The following is a 13,145-nucleotide window of genomic DNA, read 5'->3' as shown; positions in this document are numbered from 1 at the left end:
CCTCCGCGCTGAACACGTGACAGTCCGTGCTGTGCAGTTCCTCGTCATCAGAGGAGTCGTCTTCCTCGTCCGGGTCGGGGGTGAGGGGGGCGGCGCTCGGCCCCTTGCAGATTTTTAGGTGTCGGGTGAGGTGGTATTTGGTGAGAAAGGCTTTGGAGCACTTTTCACAAACATAGTCTCTCCTTCCCTCGTGGGAGTTCAGGTGCTTCTTCAAGTGGTTGGTCCGGAAGAAACGCTTGTCGCACTTGGGACACTTTATCTGGCGTTCTCTGTTCAGACGTAAATAAAATATGTTAAGATGGTCCTTTTTCAAGTAGTTTTACAGTCATTTGCATAAAAGTTTTCCTACCACCTGGATCTTAAGTTATATCTTTAAAAGGGAACTTACAGATGGTTAAAAAGAATCTGCTATCTGAACCCCAATCTACTAGAAAAACACCCCGGCTCCTTATCATACTGCCTGTGGGGAACAATAGAATGGCTCGGTCTTAATAAGCCAGCCGGACACTCTGACTAATGAAAGTCTATGGAGGAACAGACTTCATTAGCATTGCCATAAATCATCAGCTCAGTGTGGTGTTTCAGCAGGGAAAGTCACCCAAAATAGTACCCATTCAGGGCCAAAAGGTGACCCAACAGGCACCTGATGGTTCACAGGCTCTGTAGGTAGTACGCACAGGGGTTGGGGCATTATAGATGGAAAGTTACTTCAGCAACGTATTAGTACTCACTGATTATGGGTGAGAACATGTTGTTTGAGGTCCTGCTGCCTCATGTACATCTTATCGCAAAAGTCACACTTGAGATTTTTCTCGCCGGTGTGAATGATCATGTGTGACGCCAGATGAGCCTTCTGGGTGAAGGACTTATCGCATAAACCGCAGCAGTAGTTCTTCTGGCCTGTGGATTAAACACAGAATCAGCGATGAGAGGGTCATTAGATTAGACCTCTCACGACGTGCATTTAACGTTGGCAAGATAAAATGTCTTCTCTTGCCTCAGGACTGTACCTGAGCCAAGCTTTCGCAGCTGACCTCCAGGTAGGGGACGTGGTATTTAACTCCACTCACACCCCACCTACAGCTAACCACCCCATCCACCAGCAAGTGCGAGACCACCTAACCAGAACGCTTTAGTAATTCTGTTATAAAAAGACAATTAATGAAATCTACGTCGCAGGGCTTCGCTCACCTGTGTGTATACGGAGATGGGTGCGCAAGTTGCTGGGGTCACAGAAGGCCTTACTGCAGAACTCGCACTTATGAGGCTTCATCCCCATATGGACCATGTAGTGCACGTTGAGCTTGGAGGAGGAGGAGAATGCCCGGGGACACATGGAGCATTTCCACTTGCGCTGCTTAGTGGGAGTCAGGCCAGGAGTGGAGGCTCCGCTGCTCAGGAGCTCGCTGGGGAGATGGCTGTTCATGTGCGACTTGAGATCAGCGTAAGACGAACACTCCTTTCCACAATGACACAGGAGGACCTCGGGCTGCTCGGGAATGCCTGGTGGAACAATTTAGAAGAGAACCTATTAACCCAACGGACTCGGCTCTAGTTAGATACTGCGACTGAAGTGTTTCTGATCCCCAAAGGGGTCTTTAAAACCAGACCATGGATGACCCAGCCACCTGTGAATATCTAATGAGATACTGAAATGTGGTGAGGACTTCAGGACCGATGTTAAGAAACACCGCCATTTATCACTGGCGACAACTGGTTCTCCAGTCCATGATAAGAAGTCCAAGCAGGGAAAAGGATAAAGATACGACAGAAGGCAAAAAGCCGTGAGAAGGCACTGCTCTCTCTTTAGAGACACTGTTTTAGAGTAGCGTTAAATTCAGTCCATGTTTGTGATGTACAGTGACGTTCCTCTCTATGAATTTCTCGCTGCTTTCTTCGTCTTCCATGTCTGTCTTCTTTCTTCATCCGTTTCTTCCCGGTTTCAGCTCTGTTGACCAGGCCTCCCGGAGTACTCTGTGCACACCATATCCCCCAACTGGAGGAATGGGGGAGAAGCTGTCCACTTGGTGTGTGCCTGGAGGCCTGGTCAACAGAGCTGAAACCGGGAAGAAGCGGATGAAGAAAGAAGACAGAAGAGGAGCTGCAGGAAAGAAGACAGGGAGACACTGGGAGAGAGTGAGAGCAAGGGGTTTTTTTTTACATTTTAATGGGTGGGGGGTGAGCCTTACCCATCTGGCGGGCATAGTCCCTGCTGTAATAGAAGAGAAGCTCCTCCTGAGGAGAAATTTCCTGTGACGTACAGAAGTATATCTTCCCATCGTGAGGATAAGCCACCAGATTCTGTTCCTCTCGGTTCCTTAAAACATAAATATATTCTAAAGACAGCACTGCAGTTAAACCAATCCCATTTTCAGATTGAGAACTTCACTGGCTTCTGTTACGTGAATTTTCAAAACAGTTTGCAAAACGGACTTGGTATTAATTCCTCCAAATTATGGAACATTTTACTCGACTTTTTTTTTTTTTTTTTTTAAAAAGGTAAAGAATCCGTACCTTGCCTTCCGTACAAACATCATCCAGTTACATTCATTCTCGTGAGTTGCGATGATGCAGAATTCCATCACTCCGCTGTGATACATCTGAAAGGCCAAGGACAACGGTCATAAGTTATGTCGCAACCTCTGCGCAACGGACATAAACCTCACTGACCGGCTTAAGAAAAAGGATCAACCAATTACTCAGGCGGCCAGAATATTACAGCGCAATATTCCAATGTTACAATATTTTGATGGAAACGTTTGTTGAGAACATTCCGGGGCGGCTGATTAAAGAGTTTTCTCCAGTACCACATTGAGGAACATGGATGGAGCGGTTCACATATGCCGCTCTTTAAACCCATGAGGAACAGCAGAAGACAACTCTACGCTCGCCATCTGTCAATGAACATTAGCGGTAGGTTCACCGTGAGACAACGAGCCGACAACCTGAATAGGTGGGAAAGGCAGCGTCTGACCTTCCAGATATGGTTGGCAGATTTGTCAGTCCAGCCGGCGACCTCCAAGGACTGGCTCTCCTGCCCGATCAAGGGCCCAAAGCAAGTCCTGACCGGGATGGTCTCTTGCGTCCACACGCCTGAAAGCAGAGTAGAGAAGGCACCGATTGAAAGGGTTCAGATTTATAATTAGCGTCCCTTTTCTTTAAAGTCAATGTATGTTTATTGTTGTAAAGGCACTAGGATGGGGGGGGGTCACCGATTCTTTTAATAACATTTTAAAATATAAAATAACCAGAAAGGGGGGGGGATAAAAAAAAAAAATACCTAGCAATCTGGCCACCGATGACATGTATTTAGTCCTATTTCTCTTACCTACATCGGCTCCGGTGACCGACTGCCGCAGAGCCAGCTGCTTGGGAAGGGAGAGCCGAGCCCTGCTCTCGATGGGGCTGTCGGGTATAAAGGTGACAGGTCCGTGCTCGGGGCAATCAGCCGGATACGCGCGATCACACAGAGTACACCCTGTTGGGAGGGAGGTCACGATTAGAATAGAGGTATAGATGTGCAGAGCAGACCCGGCGTGGGAGTCCCTTGCTTAGCAAGTTAAAACATGAGACTCCGGTCTTATTCAAATAAAATGCGGACTTTATACGGAGATCTGGAACTGGTTCCGAAGGGCCATGTTCCGCTCATCCAATGAGAAATTCTGGAGTAGAAAGACCAACTTAAAAATGGAGACTCACAGATCGTAAAGAGCGTTGGCACGTTCTCCTTGTTAGTGTTAGAATCGATCTGCAGGGAGGACGGGACAAACGTCAGATTTCCGGCATCAACGTGTCCACCTCCCATGGAGACATCTTGGGTTATGGAAGACACGGTGACGGGCTCCAGGCTCATCCCAGCGCCATGCAGGGACACCGAGGTTAAGGACGAGAGCGGGTGGGAGGTAGACAGCGCCACGCTCACCGGGTTACCGCTCAGGGCTACCGTGTGAATGGCATCACCGAGGCTGCTTTCCGACATGCCGGACCGTGCTGCCAAGTGATGCTCGGTCTCCATGACCACGGGAAGCTCCAGCGAGCCACTGTGCAACGGCAGGACACTGGCGTGACCGACACCATCCGGAGGTAGGTTACCATCTACTGCGAGAGTCTCATGAGAGCGCTGGACGTTTGAGATCTGCCCGTGATCTCCGGCCACGCTTTCCATGCCAAGTTCCTCTGTAATGCGGTCGGTCGTAATAGGGCTGTTTACTCGGGACACATTGTCCATGCTGATCCCGGTGTCCAGCTGCACCTCGTGGCCATCAGCGGGATGTAAGCCCTGAGCAGCGTGGCCACCGACCGAGCGAGCGTCCAGCGACACAATGCCGTTCTCGAGGCCGACGGAGCCACCCGGCTGATAGGGGTCCAGAGAGGGATTGTGGTTGGATACAGAGAGCCCACCGTTTCCATCAACATTCAGCGAGCCGGGGTGGATGTACTGGGGGGGAGGACGATCAGCTAGATACGAGAGGATACCTGAAAACCAAGGAAAGTCAGATTATTTGGAAATAGCACGTAATAATAAAATGCAAATTTTATTAATAAAAACCAGACGTCTCCTGTACCGTGTGTTATAAATGTATACTGGGCCACCATTGCAAAAAGAAGCCAAAAAAGTTTCAGGATTTTGCTATTGCGAAAAATTACCAATTTAGGGTAGATTTGCCATGTTCACAAAATGTAGGTCTCTAAGTACGGTAAGGCGTCACAAATACACTGCATTTTATTCATAAATTTGCAGGTTTTTTGTTAAATATATTGTCTTGGAAAGCTTGCAGGTAAACATACAGAGAAGTAGGGTCACACATGGCTATGAAGGCCATTTTGGTTTTTAATGCCCCAATAAATCCTCAAAACATGGAATTTGATAGCAGATAAGGATTCACTATCTACCACTTCTAATAGGAGGCTGTTCCATCTATCTACTACACTCTCTGTAAGTAAAAAGAAGAACGGTATATACCAGGCAGTATATGGCGGAAGTAGCTGCTCTCTAGATGAGGGTACGGTGGAGGGGGCAGCGTATAATTCCTTTCCGGCAGGCCGCACATCACACCTCGGTCCCCTATACCCATCGGAAGCATGACGGAGAGTGCTGACGGAAGGGAGCTTAGCGACGGGCCCAGATTGGGAATGGCCACAGGCAAACCTGCAAAAGGGAAGCTTAAAATGAACACCAAAATATTGCAGCAATCGACAAAAATGTATGAAATACACAATCTGGGACCCTCCAGCCCTGCCTCGAGCTAAAAAAATACACAGAGTTCTTTTTGCACTTTGCAGCCTCTTTTTATGGGAGATAGAAAATCAAACATGTGTCTCTTTCTCCTCCCCCTTATTTGCATACTGACAGCAGGAAGCATACTGGAGTATGCCCAGTGGCGACTCTAGAAACAATATATAGGGGGGCACACAAGATACCACAGTCAAATTGGGGGGGGCATTAATAATTTCCAAAAGTAATGTGCTATGGAATTATACTTTTGTTATTGGGCTAAAATAATATTTGATCATTCAATCACAGTCTCATCATGCCTAGGTTCCAGCATTTACTGGTCGGATGTGTAAGTGCTGGAACCTAGGCATGATGGGACTTTGATTGCTGTTAGCAATCACACTACTATCATGCCAAGTCAGCCAGTACATGCTCGAAGGTGCGGCCCGCGTAAGATCGGTTGCACTGGCTTGCGATCTTATGCGGGCCGCACCTCGAGGTCTCGCGGGCCGCATGTTGGACGCCCCTGCCTTATTACTTTCTAACCCCTCTCCCTACTAACTATCTACCCTCCCCCCCTTTGTAGTTCTCTCACCTTTAGGTCCAGCGACGGGAGCACGAGGCTTCTGTCTTCGTTCTCTGCTGCGGTGGCCGCTGCTTTACTGCTGAGCGCCGAAATATGACGTCATATTTCGGCGCTCAGGATGAAATGCCGGCACCGCGACGGAGGTAGAGGCCTCGTGGAGGAGAATGGGGGGCGCCGAGCGGTTGCTAGGCGCCCCTCTCTCTCCTCCGCATTAAAAAAAAAAAAAAAAAAAAAAAAAAAAAAGACGGGATTTAAAGTCGCATTGCAACTTTTTTCCAAATTCGGCAGGGGGGAAACAGGGGGGGGGCAAGGATTAACCTAGGGGGGGCAATTCAGCTAGCGTGCACGCGTTAAACGGCCGCCACGCGTGTGACACAGAAATCCCCCCCCCCTAACCTGTAGCAGAAATGGTATTGTGGGGAGGGGAGCCAGCTAGCCCATGATGACCCCCCGAGGCAGGCAACGCGTTGGCAACTGAGGAAGTGCTGAGCTGGTCCATTCCCACAGTGCTGAGGTTCAAGTCGTTCATTCTGCGAGAAAATCAAAGGAAATAATTTGCATCGATATCAAAAAACAGCATAAAAAATATATAATTTAATTCAACAATGAATCCCTAACAAACCATTAAACCATTCCGCGCTTACACATTACATTCATTCATATGGCGCCAGCAGGCTCCGTAGCGCTGTTACAAAAAGGTACAATGAAAATATTTGATCATTTTAAAAATGACATCATTTACGCACATTAAAACCCGCGGAAGGTGGAGAGGGCCTGGTCCTAGGAGCTTACAGTCTAACTAGTAGACAGAGGCCTGTCCGTCAAACAGCTTGGGGCAAAAATCTTTTTATTAAGAAAATTAATGAGATACCTGAAGTGCATTGGATCGCTTCACTGTGGCTTCTGCTAGAAGAGATCTGGGGGGGAAAAATAAAAATAAATAAAAAAATACGTGCACATTTTTTTTTTAAATAAATAAATACCTGTCCGGCAGGGCCACTGTTTGCCCCTGGATTTATAATTTGACATACGGGTGCATTAAAGTAAAAACATACAATTGTGTTTCTTGTGCGAAACGTTGCCGGATTTATAAACACACCAACAGCATCTCCCTACACAAGCCGACACGTTTCGTGTGACAGGTGCAGATCTGGCTGCTGAACTACAAATCCCATCATGCTTAAAGTATTTTATTATGAGAACAGGCTGGCTGAGGATCATGGGTATGCAGCTCAATAGCCTGACAGCTGCATAAAACATCCTTATAAAGCGGGACAACAATCCCCATCATGCACAGACACACACAGTCCTTGCAGCTTCCTTTATACACAGCTGAGCCCACAGATATCTAGTGGGCCATTCCCATCACCACCAGCCAGTAGCTTAACTGCACCTCCTATCAGGCGCAGGAAGCAGTTTGAAACTACAGTTCTCATTATGCAGCACTGACGTTCCCATCATGCACATGGTGTTCTTGGGACTACAAGTTCCATGGTGCAAAGCAAGAGGCTGCAATTCCCATCATGCACAGGAACCCACTGAAACTACAACTCCATCAAGCAAAGCCAGCCACTACAGCTCCTATAACGTACAACGTCGTTTATATTCTGTCACAAGCTAGCAAAGAGTGATAGGGGTTGTAGTCCACCGTAGAGAGGTGCTGCTTACAAACACACCGCTCAGTGACATTCAGCTTCATGCCAGGGGGTCCCCAACAGATTCACGGGGCACTCAGAGCGCGGCTGCACACCGGAAGACTGGAAGACCAGGGTCCGTTCCTCCATTCACTGTCCCGTTGCTGTTATATCGCTCCATCCTTAACACAAAACTGCTCCCCCTCCACTCCCAAGATGGCGACGACGGGATGTGATGTCACGAGAAACTCACGGCCAATCACATCCTAGTGAGAGGTCAGGCCACACGGTAGTGGGCTGGGCTTGGAGCGGGACGTGCTGACTCTCTAGGGGACCGGTTGCTATGGATACCGAGATGCTTATAGTGTGTTGGCGCCAGCGCAGCAGGAAAAGCCCCAGAACCTGCACAGAGATAACCCAGAACATGACACCCACACACCTAAAACACACCCACACACCTAAAACACACCCACACACCTAAAACACACCCACACACCTACAAACCCCCCACATCACGTGACATCCCCCCCCACCAACACACACCTACAACACACCCACAAACCAACAGACATACACACACACTTACACCCACCAGACTTTCCCGGCTCAAACACCACACTAAGCTGATGCTTTATGGCAATGCTAATGAAGTCCGTTCCTCCATAGACTTTCATTAGTCAGAGCATCTAACTGGGTGATTAAGACCAAGCCATTCTATTGTTTCACATAGGCAGTATGATCAGCAGTCGGGTTGTTAGTCTAGCAGATTGAGCAAATGTACCAAAACTATACGTATGCAATATACAGCTGAAAACAACTTAATAAAACATTTAAACACCTTTTTTCTAAAACTCTTTTTAATGTGAAACTAGTAATGCAAGTGATGAGTGCTCTTCTCTATTTGGTTTTCAAATTGTGCACAGTTTAAATACCTGCTTGAATACAGGTGACTTAATTCAGAGTGTCTTGGCTTCCTGACCGTTTCTGGTTTTAAGTTCTATTATTAAAAATAACAAGCCTTTAAAGGGTTAATGTTCTAAGAGGCTCACAATCAGATCCATCTCAAAGCTCCCAGGTGCCTTAAAAGATATAGCGAGGCCCATACGTGCAAAGCACACCTCCCAAGTGTCCCGTTTTTATTGAGAGAGTCTCGGTTTCTCTTCGTCTTATTAGGTTCTGATCTAAGGGTGGTAGACACATTGAACAGCCTCCCAGTAGAAGTGGTAGAGGCTAACACAGTGAGGGGATTTAAACATGCATGGGATAGACATACGGCTCCTGAATCTAAGACGAGACCAACGACTTTTGAGTCTTTACAGCAGGAGAAACGGCGGGACTAGACGGGGGCCGATCTGCCATTGAATACTCTGTTTCTATGTAATAATTCAGATCTAACAATTGCCCTCCCCACCTTCTAGTTCTTTTAGCTGAATGTTCCCTGCTAGCACACAGGTGCCTCTGGGAGCTTCCATCACTCAGGATAGAAGTGGATGAGACGGCGGATGCATCTAATCCTTTAATGCGTCAAAATATCTTCGAGATGCTCCTGTACCCTGATCAGAGCCTCCCTCAAGGAAGACGTTTCAACAGCTAGAAGAAAAACCTTTCTAATCACCTGGGGGGGATCACGGGTGTCGGAGAAGATATGTTGGGGATTCGTAATTTTAGCTTTTGATGTAAAACGCTTAGTCTGAGACCAAAATACCCTCATGTAACAGAAAGGGCTCCGTCCTTTGATGTCACTCGTAAACATACCCCGCAGCTACAAAACCCTTAAGTTACGAGCTGTCACCGTCTCAGTCTTCACTCGCGTCTCAGGTATTAAGAGCCTCGACAGAACAAGATGAAAGTTCTAAAGGAACCCAAAACGATCGGCCGCAAAGGTGAGCTCCGCGGTCTCAACGGGGTTAATATAGCTTCTTTATGATAAGGATCGTACATTTCAGGTACAGCGTGAAACTAGAGCTTAAAAAAAGGTAATTCCCACCATTTTTACATTATAATTCTAATGTTAAATCTGACACGTAGCAGTGGGCTTTTACCGTACGGCATTCATTTCGATCACGTCGCTCTGGTACCTAACCTGACGGAGGCGTCTCTTTCAAATTATACAGTATGATATACAGTAAGCAGGGGCGGGATGGCCTGGAGGGCAACTGCTCCAAAATTAAAAAAAATAATAATTTGGAGCAAAGTGTGTGCGAGCAGCTAGAAAGAAGACTACAGGTAGGTAAAGTAGGGAAGAGAGGGAAGGAACTGAGAGAGAGGGTGAGGGAGTGAGAAGGTAACGGAATTAGGGAGGGTAAACGAATGAGAAGGTAAGGGAATTAGGAAATGAGGACGAGGGAGGGAGGGGGAGGGAGTGAGAAGGTAAGGGAATTAGGGAGAGTGAAGGAATGAGGAGGTAAGGGAATTAGGACATGAGGACAAGGGAGGGTGAGTGAGTGAGAAGGTAAGGGAATTAGGGAGAGTGAAGGAATGAGGAGGTAAGTCAATTAGGAAATGAGAACAAGGGAGGGTGAGTGAGTGATTGAGAAGGTAAGGGAATTAGGAAGGGAGGGTGAGGGAGTGAGAAGGTGAGGGAATTAGGAAGGGAGGGTGAGGGAGTGAGAAGGTGAGGGAATTAGGAAGGGAGGAAGAGGGAGGGTGAGGTTATAAATCAAGTGAATCACAAGGTAGATGGAGCCTTTAAAGTGTGCCACAAGCCAAGCTAAATTCGGCCGAGTGCATGGCGCTGGTGCACAAGCCAAGTGTCCCTGTGTAGACAGAAGCCCCACTGCGTACCTGCACCCCGAAGCTGATGTTGTGAGGACCAGCCATTAGAGACAGGGCTGGACTGGGGATGGCTAAGTGACCCTGGAAACTTAAGACTGGTGGCCACCACTGATGTCCGTGTGGCTGCCGGCTTGATACCCACGGCCGCTGTGTACCCTCTTACAGCGTGCGGCCGCGGAAATCCAGCCGGTGGCCGCAAGGCACAAAATAGGGGGATCTTCAGCAGCGGTAAGTAAGCAGCCCCATCAGCCTCCAGTAGCCCAACAGGCAAGTGCGCCAGAAAATTATGCCGAATCCAGCCACCAGAATTAAAGGAGTTAAACGGGGTTGTGGGTGTTTGAAGCGGTATCGCCCGTACCTTGATGTTACGCAGACGTTGTAAGTGGCAAATCTGTCAGTGATCCTCACATCAAACACAGCTGCAGATTACAAGGAATTCTATCTGTTTACGTTTTCTTTCATTCCTTTTTTTTTAGCGTGCGGAGTTACAGGAACGATTATAAAGACGGAGACGGTATATCTCCCTCCTTCCTCCCATCCGCTCCGTCATTACCGCTGGAAATGGAAAGATCACAGAGAGAACTGGTTTGAAGTGGGGATTACTGGAGCTGCCAAGAAGCCGCCAATAAGCAAGATAATGCCAGGGGATTTCTACCAGAGGCTGGGTGGTATTCACGAAGGGTTTAGGGACTCGGTGGCCAACCTCGTCTTCTTATACTTGGCAGAGACTCAAATAGGCGGTCATACGGTTTACAAAACCCAGAAGTCCTATCATTTCATTGACATTATGGAAGCCACCAAGCAGGATGCGTTCTTTAATAAGACGTCGGTGAGTTCATTGATGGCACCGTGGGGTATCGCCGTGGACCGTGGAGAGACGCCATTAAGGGGCCCTTATGGAGTAACTTTTGGCTTTGATGCCTTACCGTGCTGGGACGGAAGGTACTCAGGACATTTTTCATACATACCCTTTGAAAGCCACCTGAGGCTTTGCGACTATTCCCTGGAACCGGCCTTCATCAGGAAGAGGAACGAAAGGGAAAGGCAAAGGGTGAGGTGCGTCAACGAAGGCTACGCACGACTCCGGCAGCACTTACCTCAGGACCTGGCGGAGAAAAGGCTCAGCAAGGTTGAGACTCTGCGAGCGGCCATCGACTACATCAAACGTCTTCAGGAGCTGCTGGATCTTGAGTGTTTGGGGTCTCCAGCGCATGAGACCTCCCCGCAATCCGTCTTTCCCAGGAGAGAGTGCCACAGCCATGGACGCCACGTCAACGACTCTACCCATGCCTTTTACAAAGAGGATCCCAAAAGCCAGGGGCCCTGAAGAGCTCAACGAAAGACATCACCAAGGAAAGGCGTCTTCTCCCCAGGGAAGGACATGCGCATCTAATGAATGTTTTAATGGTATGGTCCACATAAGTCTTTGATCTATACGTACCGTACTTTTCAGGTTGCTAAAACTGTCTCTCGTACTTCAGTGGCTTAGGACTCCTGTCTCGTTTGGGACTCATGAAGACTTTCCATTCATCCACCTTTCTATGGGCGACAGAAGAACCCCTATAAACATTTTTGCTGTTTTAGCCTTCGCCACCATCGTACCAGGAAACGTTTGTAGCCGAGGTTTTAGTCCCTTTTTTTAAATACTGTTTAGAATATAAACCTCAACGAATAAGAAACAGAGATGGTCTCTTCGTGAATCATTCCAACCCCTGCTCTCTTCTGCGAGCCTCTCTGCGACACTCGCTTAGAAGCACTAAAAGTTTTTTGGTTTACTTATCACATTATCAACTCTTTATTTTTTGGATATTGACCCATAAAAAGTAAGTTTTTGTGCACAATATAAACTAATATTCTTAGCTTCTATAGAAAGTAAGCGTTTTTCTACAGGTTTCCATGGAGCCGTTGTAAATTAAAGGGAGAAAACAATGTCTTCCACATTTTATGACTTTTATCAATTTATTTAAATTCTTTATTTTTTTTGTTAGGGGGCAGCAAAGGAGTTTTTTTACATTTTGTTTTTATATGTATATCAGGGGTGTTTGCATGTTTATATATATATATACATATATACACACACCTTTTTTTCTTCAAATATGTTGTTTTAAGTAAAATATGCTGTGTTTTTACATATATACTTTATGTAAGTATCCACGTTGGACTTATTTTTGCGGATACATTAGTATTATTCATTCTCAAAAGGCGACCTCTAAATCGAGAGATTTGTGCTTAACAAATATTAACCCAAAACAAAAAAATGCAACAAATATCATTGCTTATAGTGCTTTAATACAGCGTATTTTACAGATGTAAAGCCCCTGAAATTGTCATTATTTGCAGAGGATATTTTTTTTTGTCACTTTCCCCAAACCCTACTTTATTTATACAGCCAGGAAGATTAAGGGAATAAATTAAGTAGCAACTGTTTAAGATGGCATCTCCCGTGATACACACATATCATTTATGCTAATCTGTAAACACTATCACACATGTTTTTATTTGGGCAGTAAATGGAAACGCTCAGGGTTTGGACAGCATTTAAAATGTTCTTTTCGGTTGAATATTGAAGGGCAGCTCCCATCATTCTAGGCCAATTTGGGGAAGCACGCGGGTTCCCAATCCTGCAGCAGATCCCATTCTCTTTGCCCTTTAGATTTTAGTTCTTTCGACAAACATACTCAGTCCCAGAGAGTAAGCAAAAGACGGCCAATGCTGCTCCGCGTTACGAAGTGCCGGGCAAGGTTTGATTTATCACATCGCAGTTTAAAGTATCGGTCCGTTTTTGGGACATGAATTCAGACTCAGATATAGTTTATCAAGTGAAAAGGCAACAAAAAAAGAAAATTTGCCAAGAGTTGCAATAAAATAAATAAGCCAAATTAATTTGCAACGCCAGGCAAGCAATAGGGTAGCTACAGCTGGTTCACCGTATCCA

General features: G+C 46.7%; 1 protein-coding gene across 1 annotated transcript; it reads right to left on the bottom strand.

The window, feature by feature from the left end:
* Positions 1-9: 9 nt before the first annotated feature.
* LOC149276474 (PR domain zinc finger protein 4-like) lies at positions 10-6,683 on the bottom strand (the record flags this gene model as incomplete). Its single annotated transcript, XM_089503649.1, has 11 exons — positions 6,673-6,683; positions 6,198-6,331; positions 4,964-5,149; positions 3,700-4,476; positions 3,329-3,478; positions 2,975-3,093; positions 2,515-2,600; positions 2,190-2,317; positions 1,192-1,503; positions 732-900; positions 10-269 (listed from the first exon to the last, which is right to left on the bottom strand). Coding segments are annotated over exons 1-11 (2,332 nt in total), but the record flags the coding sequence as incomplete, so codon positions are not given.
* Between the last annotated feature and the right edge of the window lie 6,462 nt (positions 6,684-13,145).

This window comes from Sceloporus occidentalis, unplaced genomic scaffold, assembly GCF_023333645.1.
Source record: "Sceloporus occidentalis isolate IW3139 unplaced genomic scaffold, rSceOcc1.0.p SCAF_238, whole genome shotgun sequence".
NCBI classification, from domain to species: Eukaryota; Metazoa; Chordata; class Lepidosauria; order Squamata; family Phrynosomatidae; genus Sceloporus; species Sceloporus occidentalis.
This window is presented reverse-complemented; position numbering and strand designations above follow the sequence as displayed.